Genomic DNA, 16,330 nt, shown 5'->3' on the forward strand with positions numbered 1-16,330 from the left:
AATGTAAAGAGATTGAAGGTACATTCTTTCACCTTTGGTGGAAGTGCCCAAGGATTAAGGCTTTCTGGGAGATGATCTATAATGAAATGAAAAAGGTATTTAAATATACTTTCCTGAAGAAGCCAGAGGCCTTTCTCCTGGGCATGGTCGGCCAATTGGTGCCAAAGAAGGATAGAACTTTCTTTTTGTACGCTACAACAGCAGCAAGAATACTTATCGCAAAGCATTGGAAGACACAAGACCTACCCACCTTGGAAGAATGGCAGATGCAAGTAATGGACTACATGGAATTGGCGGAAATGACTGGCAGAATCCGAGACCAGGGAGAAGAGTCGGTGGAAGAAGATTGGAAGAAATTTAAAATCTATCTACAGAAATATTGTAAAATTAATGAATGTTAATGACGTTGGAATGAAACGAAGTGGTTCTAGCAATAAGGCAAAATAAGAATATGTAAGAATCGATTGATTAGATGAAAATTTGAAATTATAATATGTGAGGATAAACAATTAAGGGTCAACTAAGAGGGTACGGATTTGCTGAACAAATTTTTTAAATGGAATACAAAAAAGGGAGGTGTGAGGAAGTCATGAAAATAAGTAAATGAGTGGTAAGATATCAGAAAGAGGGATTTTCTTTTTCTTTCTTTTCTTTTTTCTTTCTTTTTATGTCTACTTTTGGTTTTTTACTTTTTGTGTTTGTCTTTTATTGTCTTGTAACCTTTTTCTTGTTGAAAACTTAATAAATATTATTTTTAAAATAATTTATTTTATTTTACTGACAGCATTCTCAAACCTACCTATTTTGGCAGTTTCTGGGGTAATCATATTCCTTTACTATGTGACTAACTCTTTATAGTTTCCATATTCTCAGCATGCTAATCCAGCAGTATTAACTTGTGCTTCTTCTTTTTTTGCATTTTTGTTGAGGCAAGTGAGAAGGGGCTGGGGACCCCTATGCAAGCTCATAGCACTTCTGATCACACTTATTGTAGCTTGTCACATTACAATGAGTGCTATACAGGGCCACCACCCCCTTCCAAGGGACCATAGGTGGTTACAAAGGAAAAGGGAGCCATTCCACTATAACATCTAAGTATAATTTGCAACTTGTTTGGCATCAGTATCAAACATTTCTTACACAAATTAAGTTAAAAGTCTACAAGGAGGTTAGTGAGCCTTTGATAAACAACGCTGTGCAATAGGCCTCATCCTATGACTTTAGCAATAAAAGTACACACAAAAATGGGAACTACCAAATGAAAAAAACTTTGAATTTGTTTCTGTTACCTAGAAAGTGCTCTCGTGACATCTGTGAAAACCTTGATGAGGTTAGGATCTGTTAAAGATGGGACTGCTATCAATTTTGAAAGCACAAATTGCAAGGATACCATATTAATGTCAAATATGCTAGATCAATTATTTAGATCAGTGGTTTTCAATCAGTGTGCCGTGGCACCCTGGGGTGCCTTGAATGATGGTTAGGGGTGCAGCAGGCAATACTGGCCTCTGTCACTCCTTCCTTCCCTCCCTCCCTCCCTCATCTCTGCCTCCCCAAGGCTTGCACAGCTGTTTACTGAAGCAGCCCTGGCTATAAGCTCTCTTTGGGGCAAGGGCAGCGGGGTGGGGGCAGCTTAGAGATCAGAGACTGCAGCAGCAGCTTCCTGGAGGACTCCCAAGGAGACTGGAGAGGAGGCTGAGCATTCGAAAGAGGCTGCGAGGCTGCCAGCTCTGCAGGCAAGGGGTAACATAACTGGGCTCCTGAGCCCCACAGGGGTGCCGCAGAAAGAATGTACCGTACTTTTCGCACCATAACACTCACTTTTTTCCTCCTAGAAAGTAAGGGGAAATGTCTGTGCGTGTTATGGAGCGAATGCCTACGGATGGCGGGGGGATCTGCTGCAGTCGTGAGCAGAGGATCCATGGTTCCCCTTCCTTCCCTCCTCCGTGGCTCACTTTGAAACAGCAAAGCGGGAGAAGAGCCGCTGAGTGGGGAGGAGGGAGAGAAGCAGAGCCTGCTTGCTTCAAAGTAGCAATGCGGGAGAGGAGAGGAGCCGCTTACACCTGTCCAGGTGGCTCCTTTAAAGCAACCATGTCCCTCTCTCCTCCCCACTCAGCTCGCTAAATAGCAGCAAAGTTTTTCAGAGCAAAGTGGGAGAGGAGAGGAGCCTTCTCCTCTCATACCCCTCGCCTGCATTATTAGCAGCATCCCTCTCCACACACCCCATGCATGTTCCTTCTCCCCTTAAACCCCTCGCCTGCGTTATTAGCAGCATCCTTCTCCACACACCCCACACGTGTTCCTTCTCCTCTTATACCCCTCTTCTGCATTATTAGCAGCATCCTTCTCCACCCACCCCACGCGTGCTCCTTGTCCCTTGAATGAGTTTCCTTCCCTCCCCACCTAAAACATGGTTACAAAGCACGGATCCACATGGATCCTCAGGATTTTTGCACTGGGTCGCCCCAAATTCACCATCAGATAACATAGCATGTCCATGGCTATAGCTTGCACCAAAAAAAGCACGCACCCACTGTTGCCTGGGGCCGCAGTGGTGCAAAAATGTGGTTACAAAGCATGGATCCACATGGATTCTCAGGATTTTTGCATTGGGCTACCCCAAACTCACCGTCAGGTCACATGTCTGTGGCCACAGCATGAACCACAAAAATCATACATCCACTGTTTCGTTTAGATTTTTTTCTTCTTGTTTTCCTCCTCTAAAAACTATGTGTGGGTTATGGTCGGGTGCGTGTTATAGAGCGAAAAATACGGTAGTTGGTCAAGGGAGCTGTGGACTCAAAAAGGTTGAAAATCTCTGCTCTAGATACATCAACTCTGCTGAGAGCCATAGAGCTGGAGAAGAATATTAAACAGGAAATGCTATCAATATATCAAGATTTGATTACTTACTAGAAAATTAGAGGCTCTTGTATGGTACTGTATGGTATTCACAGTTACTATATGGGGTTCCATGCACTTGAATGCAATACACACTATGTAACTGATTCATAATGTAAAAGACTTGAGACTCATTCCTAATTTTGCATCCTGCTCACACTGAAATCTGTAAACTCTAGCATGGTGCACCTGTTAACTCAGTTTTGTCTGTTAGATTCCCAATTAAGCAATACTCCTGAGACAAATACAATGGTTTCATCAATTCTCCATGACTCAAGAATGCCATGAATCAATTGTGTGTTATGTGCTGAATTTTCTTTTACCAAGAGGGAATAGTGTTTCTCTTTCTCAATGCTATTCATTATTTATGAACTTCCATCAAGTTTCCTTCCCAAATTCTTCTTTTGTTATAATTAAAAGTTCACAAACATTTCAGCTTTCCCTCATATGGAAGGTACTCAAACCCCTGTCCCTTTCTCTACCATGTCTATGATATCTTTTTTGAAGTGTGATACCCAGAAGTTCTATATCTTAATGCTTTGTATATGAAAGATCCCAGAGTCAATCCCTGGTATCTCAGTCAAACAAGACTGGCCGCAATGCTTGGGAAAAGCAACCTTGGAGAACAGTCAGAGGCAAGACGAACCATCCGTCTGACAATAAAAGGCAACTTTATAATTCCAGAACTATACCTGGTACCACTGATTAACATGATGATACCTGATATTTTTTCAATCCTTCTCCTGGCCATTTCTACTGTTCAGCTATTTGTGAAATTTGATGTGAAACCCTTGTACTCATCTTTCATGTTTGTTTGTTTGTTTGTTTGTTTGTTTGTTTGTTTGTGGGGGGGCACATAATCATTCTTGGAAATCAGTCTCTGGGACACTCAACCAATTTACAAGGCAACCTCCAAGCAACTGGAGGTAAGATAGAATTTACTCACCGATCAATCACAATCTCTTTTTGCCTTAGCAATCCTTCTTTGATTTTCATCAGGGATTCCCAATTGTTGAAATCCTGAAAGCCTGCAGCAGGGTAACTCTGATGAGATGATCCACTCAGAACCTGGGAAGAAATGTGCAAAAGAATATTGTCAAAGAGCAGAAAAACAACACTTACTCACCCATTTATACATTTAAAAGTGCTTAGTTGAGAGAAATGTATGTTTAGAAAGCCTATTGGAAAACGGTCCTTCCTTTGGTCTTCCTAGATGAAACAGAAACCTGGCCAACAGTAGTTTTGCCATTTATAAAGTCTTCATCTGCAACATTTCCTTGCTTTGTTCTTTGATGTAAGTGAAAGCTAACTGAAGTCTCACATTGGCTTCTTTTTGTGTGATTTTTCATTGGTTTATTATCTGAGGGCACAAATAAAGCATCTTGCCTCATATCAGCTATGCCATTGACAGTCTGTGCTGCTTAGTAGGAGTCAGTGAAAGCAGATCTTGTAGTATAATGCCGTGGTGAGGCATAGTGTAAATGCACCAACAAGTCTGCTGGAATGACTCTGTGCACCCCTCCTCGTAAGCAGCCGCAACCCAGCTGCCAGGTGGTCAGGTAAGCACCTCCACTCCACCCCACGATCAGCTGCTGCATTATAGACACCATTAAAATAATGGCCTCATTCTTCAACTTTACTTTTATGGTGAGAGTGATTAAAAAAGTAAATCTTGATACTTGGTGAGGACATGAAGTTGCTATTTTTAGTTGCTATCTATTTCAAAAGAATATGGTTGTGCAAAAAAGTGGCCTGTAAATTGGAATTACACCACAATCCTTATTCATACAGGTTTAACTATATACAAGTAGCACTTCCTTATCAGTAACTGGGCAAGCCGCCACATGTTAAAAGTCAATTCCAAACCCTTATAAAACACATGTTACTGGGAATTTTTTGCTTTCAATCCAATAGGTACATATGCTTGGAAGAAATGCCACCCAGGAACAAAAGGAATGGCTTTAGGATATTAAGGGATTCAGTGAGTTTTAGATTAGTTTCTGTCCTAGGGTGAATAAAACAATATGGTTTTCTTTTAGCATATAAATAGGTATCTATTGCTTCTCATAAAATCAACTGATGGACTGCAAGAGTTCAAAAAACCCAAGATAAAATGCTATTACGAATATGTAAACTTGAAGAAGTTTGCGGGGAGGGACAAGAACCCAAGAAGAAAATGGCTGGATCAGACCAGTTCAGGATCAGACTAGTTCCACATTCTGGGTGGGATTCATCTAAGGAGCCCCATCAGTGGAAGCCCTGCTTGATTTCTGCTTGCCAGTGGGGCTTTCCTCTCTCTCCCCTCAATTGGATCCAGCAGGGTTGGGAGAATCCCCAGAACAGCATAGAAAGGGGGAGGAGAGAGGGGATTGTTCCATCTGGCAAGCTGAAATGCTTGTCCAGACAGAACATTCATACTAATGCAACACTGAATTTACCACCTGTACTTGTGTTGTTTTCAAAGACACTTTCGTGTTCAGACGTAATTGTTTTTGCTCCTTGTTCCAAAGCACACACTTGATTTTTCCACTACTTGCATCCAACTCTTCCACCCCTAGTGCTATAAATATACTTCCCTTGATACAGCCCAGAACAACAAAGGCACTCTTGATTCATATAGAACACATGGTGTTGAATACACACAGCAGGTTCCTAAACAGATTAAATTCTATGTTACTGAAAGACAAGAGTACCTGGTATTCTTAAATATTGATGTTAGAATTCTAAAGGATCCTATCAACTCTTTATTTATTTTTAATTGTGAAGAATTCCTAAAAAGACAACTGTTCAATTCTAAAAGTAAGCTCTTTGAGGATTATAGCTGAACTGCTTTTTGAGTTTAGTATGACAGAAAAAAGCACAATAGTAGGTTTTTAAAAACATAACATAAAATTACTTAAATCAGAACACTAGGCCAGTCTAACCTAAATCTGTAAATATATGAAACTTCAAGCATTACTCTATACACAGGTGAGGCTTTGATATCCATCTGTGTCTTCAGCTTTGGTTTCCACATTTTAACCATGAAAGCGCACCATAGGCAGTCCAGAATATAACAAAGATAGTATTTGGAACATACAGTATGCATAGTAAATGGGTGAAGGACAGAGCAACTGCCCTAGGAAAAGAAAAGTTAAAGAGATCATGAGAACCATTTTTAAGTATTGCCTTGCTCTGATAGCAACAAGCTGTTTCCACTGTAACCACTAAAATGGAGATGGAAAGCTGTTTTAGCAGTGGTTTCAATGGAAGCTGCCTGAAGCTATTGAAGAAGTTGCCTTCTCCTGTGGGGGAGGGGAAGCGGGGTATGTGTGTGTGCCTTGCTCCAGCAAAGGAACAACTGGGAGCTCACTTTCCCAATTATCCTTTTGTGGCAACATTGATACCTGCCCCACACCTATGGGGCAGGTGGGCATCTTTAGGGGAAATGGCCTGGTGGTCCAAGTCTGGCATGCAGGCAAGAAGTTCCCCACCCTTGATATAAACGCATTCCAATTATTGAAAGAACAGCTTAAAAAAAAGCAAGTAATGGTCTCATATTGCATCAACACATATTTAGGTTGGCAAACAGTGCAAGGTCCCTAAAAGAATGGTGAATTTAAATGAAGCCTTCCACTGCTGGGGACTGAAATAGGTGACACAAAATTATTTCAGTTTCTGATCCTATTGCCCCTTTAAATTAGAGATCAATGAAATAGTGCCTACTGGATGCACACACCTTTCTTTTAGGTTCCACAGATTGTGTTTCCGCTCAGTGGTGAAGCCTGTGTGCTATTACCACCACCACCCTGCTTTTCCCCCTAAGGCCACTTCCAGACAGCAGCTCTTTCACTGCCAGCATCCTAGTGAGGGCTTTGAAGCAACAGTGCTATGTTTTGTAGTATCATCATTGTGCCATCTACATGGATCTATGAGCCTGCCTTTGACTTTCAGAGGGCACATGAACAGATTATGTTCACATGCCTCTCACTAAAGCAATCCAGCTGATAAAAGAAGCAACCTTCTGGAAAATCGCTACGTTCCATGCTGCCCATTTTGTGTATTAGATTTTGCACTTGGGAACTGATTTCTCAATACTAAACATATGTGTAGTCAATTAACAAAAAACCTTTTAGTTCAACATGCTGTGTTAAGGGCTTCCCATGTTCATGCAAGTTCCAAAATACAAGGAAATTACAGCTGTTATGACCACACCCTGGAACACTACTGGAATGCTGGAAGCTACCATTCCATGTTACAAATACCCAACTAGCAGCCAATATCACTCATGCAGAATGAAAGACCAGTCTTTGCCTCTATATAATGATAGAGAATTTGACAAACACAAGTGGCTATTTTAAGAGAAATGCAGAAAGCTAAATTAAACACTAGCAGAGTGTTTCCATCATGGGCTTCTAAATGACACAGTTTTAGTGTAAATTTGTCCACTGATTCCACAAACTGATGGAACACTGTAAATAGCTAATAGAGGCAATTGCGCCTTCATTTTTGTTCAGTGTTACATAGTTACCCATTCTGCTTCTACTTTCCAGGTTAAGCAGTTTTCCAAGAAATGCCCCCCGCCCTTCAGAAGAAGAAGTCACTGTAATCCTAGCTAAACTACGAGAGAAAAAAAAATACTATTTTTATCTCATTTGTGATTTATCTAATTCATCTTCTTTTATAACACCTCCTGGAGCCAGCACACTTCAGTGACAGAAGTGTCTCCAGCGGGGTGACTCATGCTACATACCTATGGACCAGCTAAAAAATTTAACACATAATGTTAAAATAAATGGGGGGGGGGGACAATTCCTTTAAGCCCTGCACCAAAGTCAGTAACACATTTGCCAGAAAGCCTTCCACTTATATTCTGGCCAATATTATGGACAACACTTCTAGGTGGCACTTCAGATGACGTTCAGAGCAAGTGTGTCTGGAATTTTCCAGAGATAACAGAAGGTCTGTCCTAAGTATAGAAGCACTTGTTTTAATAAGTGTTCATATTATCTTCCCATTACATTCGAATTCTCTAGTGATCTTTACAAACTATCACCTTCTTTGAAATGTGTTTAGCGTGTTATACAGAAAAACACCACGATCAAGGGATCTTAACAGTAAACAAGAATGTATACTAATACTAATATTAGTAGTGATATAATAATCATTTGGTGTTAGCACTACTGTTAACTCAAAGATCAAGAAACGTCAACTGTTTTGGTTGACTGAAAACAAAAGAAATCTTTGGGTTGCCTGTGGCCTACATACATACAACATACAAATACACTTTAACGACAGCTCTTCTGTCAGTCTTCTATAAGAAGTACTGCGAACGTATATGCCAGTGACATTTTAATATGTACTTATGTGTAACGCATTGCCAAAGTGCAATGGAGGGCTTTCCAAGTGTTGCATGCACAAATTTAAAAAAATTGACCTTAATAAAGATTCGGACTCCTTCAGATTTAGAAGTTACTTGTTGGCATCTGTTTTAGGAGACAATGGAAGAGTGCACCTTTCGAGGGTAAAGTCAAACCACTGGAGTTTTACAGCACCAGCTGTGGCTGTAGAGATATGGGAGAAACATGTTTTATTGCAGGTGGGGTGGATGAAGGCATCTGATTTTGCTACAGCAGATGCACCATGGTGATTCTTCCCAGTAATCATTCCTTTGGTCACTGCTGTGGATACACAACCTGACTGTCACCAGGCACTGCGATAGTCTGCAGAGGATTCCCATAAGGCAGGGTTGATGTCAGCAGCATTCATGTCACATCTGCAGATAGCTTTGTGATGCAGACTTGGATCTGGCAACAGGCCTAGTGCCTGAAGCCATCACACTGTAGAACATGTCCTTGGAGATCTTGCCAGCTTCCATTCTGTGGATATGACCAAGCCAGTGTAAATGTTGCTAAGGCATAAGGGTGAACATGCTGGGAATATGGGCTTGGGAGAAGACATCTTTGTATGAGACTCTGTCCTGCCATGCGATGCCCAAAATCTTCCTAACACAGCACATATGAAAGGCATTGAGGAGTCGCTCCTGGTGGTTGTAAATTGCCCAGGATTCACTTTCATAAAACAGAATGCTCAACACACAAGCCTGGTAGACCAGATATTGGTATTGGATGTTAGCATCACACTCTTCCATACCTTTTTGGAGAGGCAAGCCATTGCAATAGCTGCCTTGCCGATACCCTTGTCCAGCTTAGCATTGATGAAAAGGTTGCTGGTACTGATGGAGTCCAGTTTGACAAAATGGTCTACCACCTCAAGCAATAATAACAACAATAAATATAATAAATAATAATAATAATAATAATAATAATAATAATAATAATAATAATAATTGTGCCCCAGCCACTCTGGGTAGCATGTGGTCACCAATGCTGATGAGGTCAAAGGCCTTCATCAGGTCTATGAAGGAGTATCTCTGCTCTTAGCATTTTTCCTGCAGCCAGCGCAGTGAGAAAATCAGGTCAACTGTTGACCTCTGAGCTCTAAACCCACATTGTGACAATACATCCTATTAGTGAGTAGCTGTAATCTGTTGAGATTTACACAGGTGAAAGCTTTCCCCGCAGTACTTAGCAGGGAGATTTCATGATAGTTGATACAATAATGGTCACAATTGTTCTTGTAGAGGTTTGCAATGCTGGAGTCACACATGTCTTGTGGTGCAGATCCCTGTTCCCAACAATGCAAGATGTGGCCATGGAGATGTGTCATGAGGAAGGAACTGAAGCTGGCTTTCAGCCCTTTTGTTGGGATTCTGTCCTGTCCTGGGGCTTCACCACATGCCTGACAGTTGATGGAATTCTTCAACTCATCAATGGAGGGACATCCAGCACTTCCAAGAGAAGGGGAGAGCCTAGATGCTGTCAAATGCAGTTACTTAGAGAGCGGGATTCTATTATCTAACCAAAGTATGAAAAGGATCCCCCCAAAAACAAAAAAACCCCACATGTCTGCCATAAATTCAAGATCAAAGAATCAAATAAAATGTAGCATTTTCTTGGATAGACAGGAAAACATAATGCAGTCTTGATTACAGATTAGGCATGTGGAGCACTATGACAATCAGATGAAGTGTTCCTTCAAGAACGCAGCAGGACTGGTAAGGAGCAAATGCACAAGGAGAAGGAGACCCACCTGCTACCAATGTGACTATTACCGTCCGGAAAAGCAATCAACTTCTTAGGCTCTGTAACCGTTGTAATTGCAAGAAGGCCATGAAGAAAACAGAAAAATTGTCAAGTAATTTATTGTGGGGAATAAGTGAAAGGGCTTAACGATTTGGCTCTGTTCCAAAAAAACCTAACCTCTACCACTTGACACCATGAAGGGTGCTTGATAGAACACTTGACTTTTAAAAGTCAGCAGCTTGATAAAGGCCATCTGAGGAAAACCTGTGTCTACCATCTTTACAGGAATTCAAAGGCTGCCTTGCATGAATAGAAGTTGTGCTCATGAATGAAAATCCATGAAAATGTAACAGTGAGCATGAGAAAACATGTAACTAGTTCAAAGACCCTTAAATGGCCAAAGTGGCTATGTCATCTACAGGTTTTCTAAAACTGGATGCCTGTAGAGTCTCTCATTTTACATGTGTGCATGTTTGTAGACATGGATGGGAACTCATTAAAATGCACTCCTCATTTAAATGTGTGAGAAGCAGTTATGGTCTAGATCAGTGGTGGTGAACTGTGACTTCCAGGTGTTGCTAGACTCCAACTCCACCAGCCCCAGCAGACCTGTGAAGTATGATGTGATTTGTTGGAGGGCTATGGGTTGGCCATCCCTGGTTTATATAGATTTTTCTTATAATCTTGCATCCTAAAGGCTTTTAACATGAAACAAAAATGAGGAGGAGAAGGAAAAGAATATATTTTGTTCACTCTCAGAGAACAACATCATTAAACTGTCTACTTGTGGCCACAAAGAAGCTCAGAAGATGACACAGGAAGCAAATTAACACATATTGCTAAACCTGTCTTACCATAGTGCCTCCCAGAATCTTGTCCGGATCCATTTATAACAACTGCATCAGCAGTTAATTCTGATGTTTCCAAAAATTAAGACTTGATTCTCCAGTGTGCATTTATTTATTACCATTTATATCTGAGACATCTGGGATGTGCCAACATGAAGGAATTCTGCATAAGACACAAACACCAGAATTCCTTTGCATGGCTATTTATAGTAAATGTGGAGGAATATATTATGTACTTTATTCAACATAGTTTCACTCAAAACAGAATTTATTGGAATATGAATCACTTATTTACTCCAAGTTATAAGAGAAGCAGGGAGGAATCTATGTTATTTTAGAGAGAAATTAGGAAGATTCTCCAAAAAACTGGGAGCCTAAAATAAACACTCACTCACTTAACCTGACAATTAAATCTCACAACGGGACTTACTTCTGAGTAAACATGTAATAGGATTGCATTGTCAGATTTTTATTTTATTTTATTTAGCATTTTGCTGGTTACTGAATGGCAGAAAGGTATGTTTGATAAAGAATGCAATCTAATGCATACTTATTTGCTAGCAAGCATTAGTATACCCATGTAAACGATCAAGATGTAATTCCCACAAAACACTGTGGGACTATTATTTGCATAATCCAGCCAAAACCAAACTCTTAATTGAGTTATGAAATTTCATTGCTTTCAATGGAAGAAACTTAAGCACATAGATCTTTTACTATAGTAAGTGAAGCTTGTAGTTTGTGTACTTTGGCCTGGATTCTACCCAGCATTTAAAAGAAGATGGGAAAATTACTATGGGGTTTATTTAACTGTAATGAACAGGACTTTGAGCACAGAATTCCTACCACCTGCTTGGTAAACAAGCGTTTCATGACTCTTAACTTCTTAACTGATATTTCCATCTCTGTAGCTAGCATCGTAGACATACTGCTTCTCTGTGTAAAATGCTCTCGTTTGATGGTGGCCTATGAACTATTCATGGTCATTAACCAAAAAAATAATAATGGATCTATCATAAGATTCCTTCAAAGCCAGTTTGGGATTCCATAGCTGTCTCAAACTAAACATACCTCACAACATGGGGCAGACCAATACAACATGATCCACAAAGCTAAACATCCTTGGAACCATCCTTTTTTTGGCATCAACAAAAGTAAGTTTGCCAAGACTAAGGTAGAATACCATGCATGATTGGTGGACTTTGTTCCTCTTGGTTGCAGATACTGAACAGCCCTTTTATGAGGTCTACACATTTATTTATATGCATTAAATGAGACACTAGAATTTAATATACAACCACCATCAAAAAACCTGTCCTCCAAATCCACAATAAAGTATGACATATGTACATACTGAATAGTCTTTAATGGGGAGAGTCAGACCATTGCTGCTTAAACCTTGAAAGGCACTTTTCTAGATAGTTACAGTAAATTCTACTTCATTATACTTTGTACAGAGCCAGAATGCTCTCCCTGTAAAAATGTAAACCACTGAAAATGTAAACCATTGAAAATCTTAACAGCTTGAGTGACAAATGTAATCTTTGGCCTCTAGTCTGTAATTGCTGCTAAAGTAGAGATAATCCAGTACCAGAATTCTTGCTTACTAGAACAGTACCTCAACTGGCATTTCAGCCTTTTATCTCTCCTTCATATGCCTTTGCCTCTGCGTTCATCCAGCACTCATAACATGTCAAAGAACACAGCTAATCTTGGTGCTTCTTGGAACAGTTTATCAGAAAAACACTCAGTACAGCTCCGAAGTTACAAGACTCTTAACACAAGAGCTGCTGCTGCTGTTTATGCCAAATAAGTAATGTTTTCTAAAGTAACATGTTACATGGTGGGAAAAATTATTATGAATTCACACTGTGTGGTCCAACCTAACAACCTAGTTTTTAGCTTTGTTTCTATAAACCTTCCAAACAGGTCAAAATGCCAAAGAAGTGGTTTCTTGCCCTTAACATTAAAGCCTGATTGACATGTTCATGACTATAGGCCTTACAGTGCATGACCGGGGGGGGGGGGATATAAACGCTGATCATTAATATTAATGACAACCCAGTTATTCTCTACTGTTGTAAAGGTTATACTATTCCAAGAGGAAGGCTGGGGGGGGGGGAGATTGATGGTGATTCTGAGGGCTTAAAATATTTTAGGGTTTTCTATATGATACTAAAACTAATTTTCATTCATAGGAACAATACAATACTTGTTTTCATTTTGACTTATTAAATGTCAGTACTAGTGTTTACAAATTCTTAGGACCACTTCCAGAATACATTTCAGCTCTGAACACCCTCAAGTTCATTCATGTGGACAAAGAACAGGGTACAATCAGCAGCAATTCCCAATATCATTATGGTTGAAAAAAGTACTGCCATTGCAACCAGTCCTTAGTGTCTATTCCCAACTCTGCAAATCTTTTTTTATTTTGTGCAGAGGTAAGAAATGTGGTGTCCACTACATCATCGTTCAACTCCCTTGAGACCAATCCAGGGTGCAGAAGAGAAGGAACTCTCAGAACTGAATTAATAGCATTCTCATGCTCTATGTTAACATTCTAAATTTGGTCTTATTTGTTATTAGTTAAGCAAACTTTCTGGTTTTGTTCCAAGTGAATAGTTTCCTTTTTCTAAAGCAATAAATTGTTTTTAGTAAGAAAAACAACTTCAAATAAGACATGGGTCCCAACAAGAGGGCAAGTCTAAAAAAATGCCTCAAAATCAAACAAAATAATCAAACAAAATAAAACAATCCCTCCCAAAAAGCAAACTGGCTTTATAATTGCTTATCTCTTCTGAAGAATGGTTCTACAGAATATCACAACAATATAGAGCTTTAGGTCTGATATTTAGTTTGTGTGCATAATGACATTAGCCATTTCCATGGTATGACTTGAATGTTTTCTTCATTACAGGCATGTAGGCCATGTCCTCCTTACTGTGCTGTATATGGGATGTAATCCCACAAAAAATGCATTTATGAATATATTAAACTGTCTCATGTTGGTTCAGCCCAGCCTTGTAATTCCACAGAAGTTTACAGTACAACACAACATAACTTAACACAAGCCTGCTAGGGACTGGCAGAAGAGGAATGGAAAGCTCCATCCCTAGTCTGCTTGTCCACCCACTTCCTGTGTGGAATTCTATTGGCATGCCTGCTAGCAATCCTTTCTTGCCCAAGGCTACCAGGCTAGTGATTAAATGCAAGACTGGGTTCAGTCCATTGGTCATTGTATCTCAGCACTGTCTGTAGTCTCTCAGAAAGAAGACACATTACTAGAGATTCTTTAACTGGAGATGCCAGCAATTTAAACTGGGACACTCTCCATTCAAAGCTTCTGCTCTGCTTAATGATATATGACCCCTTCCACAAGCACATAGGTTTGCAGCAGCATTATGCCTCAACCATGGCTTAAAATGTTTTTGGCAGCCTGGTTAGAAAGGCAGCTCTTAGGCATGCAGTGGCAAACCAACTGCACCATGCTAGTGCAACTGTCATAGCCATGGTTGCTCATGAATCAGGAGGGGGGAAACCAAAGAACTCTGCCCTAAACAAGTATTAGGAGGTTACAGTGCTTCTAAGATCAGGCTGTTAAGCACTTCATACAGATGAATATCTTTTTACAGTACAAATAAAGATATACTTAGAAATAAGTAGATAAGATGTCAGAATTATTTCCAAGGTATACATTTTTTAAAAAGCAAATATGTTGCTACAACAAAGTATAAAATGTTTCTCTCCTTAGATGTGACCCCCAAATATATATTTTTTTTACCACATCTCTATAAACAAGTAAAGAGAAACATGCTCTGGCCGTAGGTTCCTAATCCCTCTGGAGAAAACCCAGATCATTTCCATTTAAGGTTATGTAAGCAGCAGCTGCACATTTTTGTCCCCTGAAGAAAATGAAAGTCAACCCAAAGCTTAAATACATGCTTTGCTTTTTATATGTGCCAGTATTCCAAGACATCAATTATTTTCAGGTCCCTCTCATGTAACCTAGAAATTAAATAAGGTGTATTATTTTATCTGTGCATGACTGACATATGTCCAAAAGGTGCTTCACAGGACATGTGAGCATATTCACAAAGATATGTAAAACTTACAAGTATCAAATACAGGGATGGATGGATCACTTTTATTTGCATGGCACTTAAGAAATTGTGTCTAGATAAACTATAAAATTAGATAAGCTGGTGACAAAGCTTCTGACAAAGATTGGATATGCAGGTGTGATGTCAAGGAATGTTCACAAACATTCCAATTCTATAGGAAACAAAACTTTTTTTTTCAAGCCCAGGAGATAAGGAAGCAGAGGGCAAAGAAGCCACAGGAAACAGTAAGGAAGGAGGGCAAGATAGCTCATAATCAAAGAAGAAGGGCAACAGTAGGTGATAAAACAAGGGTCTGAGGAAAGGGGACATCGAAGAGACACGAACTGAGAAAGGAGGAACATGAAAAGGGCTGTGAAAGGATATGAAAGCTAGGCGCTAAATGGCACATTAAACCTAGGTTATGAGTGCAACAAAGGAATGTCTAGGCACACTTTTTAAATAACAAGAATACAAAGATGAAAATGAATGAACTGCAGCTAAAATATTATGTTCATTTTTTACATGGTCTAGTCCTTCCTCTGCCCACCCCCCTAATATTCTTAAGCTCTCTTCTCCAGTCTTCAGAGAGTAGCTGGAAGTGGGGAGGCAGAAAAAGGGCCCTCCTTTCCTTCTACTCTGCACTTTTAATCTGAAATCTTAGGCAAGGTACTGCACCCAGAAGTCAGAAACTGATTGCACTAATGAAATTCCTTCTCGCAAAGTGTGACTAGAACAACGGGGGTTTCGAACACTGCTGATATTTGAGAAGGGATTTCCTAGGTTCACAATATTCTTTTCTGCACTGAAATGATTTTTTAAATACAATTTCATCTAGTAATTGTGGAAGAATGGTCCATAAATATTAGAACCGTCATAATACAACAGTCATAAAGCGTATTTTCTAAACTCATTTCTACGCTATAAACTACATATGTTTAATCATCAAAATTTCACTTTTAACAAGTGTGTTAAATGAAACTCAAGATGCAACTTTCAATAGCCTGTATTCTATCCATATGTAAGTGATCCCATTTGTAATTGCATGTGATAAAAACAAGATGGTACCTTCTTTCCAATTGACAAAAGATCTTTTTTTTTAACTAAAAATGTATTTTTCTTGAAAGCCTCTGAGATCTATCACCCCAACAATAATGAAGCTCTACACTGCTGATATAAGGAGTGCTACTTGCATAACTCCTAAAATTTCTAGTTGCTACAAATTGTAAAATTGCTACAAACATCATGGTATGTAAGGGGGGGGGGAGTCACTTGCATTAGGAAGTGATTTCATATTTTGTTATGAAACAAATATGGAAACTATTTGCCAACAGTGTGATAAATTTACCATAACATT

The 16,330-nt window shown here is 39.6% G+C and overlaps 1 protein-coding gene across 5 annotated transcripts in view; it reads right to left on the reverse strand.

Annotated features, from left to right (window-relative positions):
- The window catches only part of CEP85L (centrosomal protein 85L), a 101,591-nt gene that overhangs the window by 24,182 nt on the left and 61,079 nt on the right, over window positions 1-16,330 (reverse strand). For all 5 annotated transcript variants that reach the window (XM_081856149.1, XM_081856150.1, XM_081856152.1 and 2 more), the window contains one exon: window positions 3,848-3,969. In XM_081856149.1, the coding sequence (XP_081712275.1) occupies window positions 3,848-3,969 (122 nt within the window). The remainder of the gene's footprint in view (window positions 1-3,847; window positions 3,970-16,330) is intronic.

Source organism: Podarcis erhardii (assembly GCF_964252035.2).
Source record: "Podarcis erhardii genome assembly, chromosome: 3".
Taxonomy (NCBI): Eukaryota; Metazoa; Chordata; class Lepidosauria; order Squamata; family Lacertidae; genus Podarcis; species Podarcis erhardii.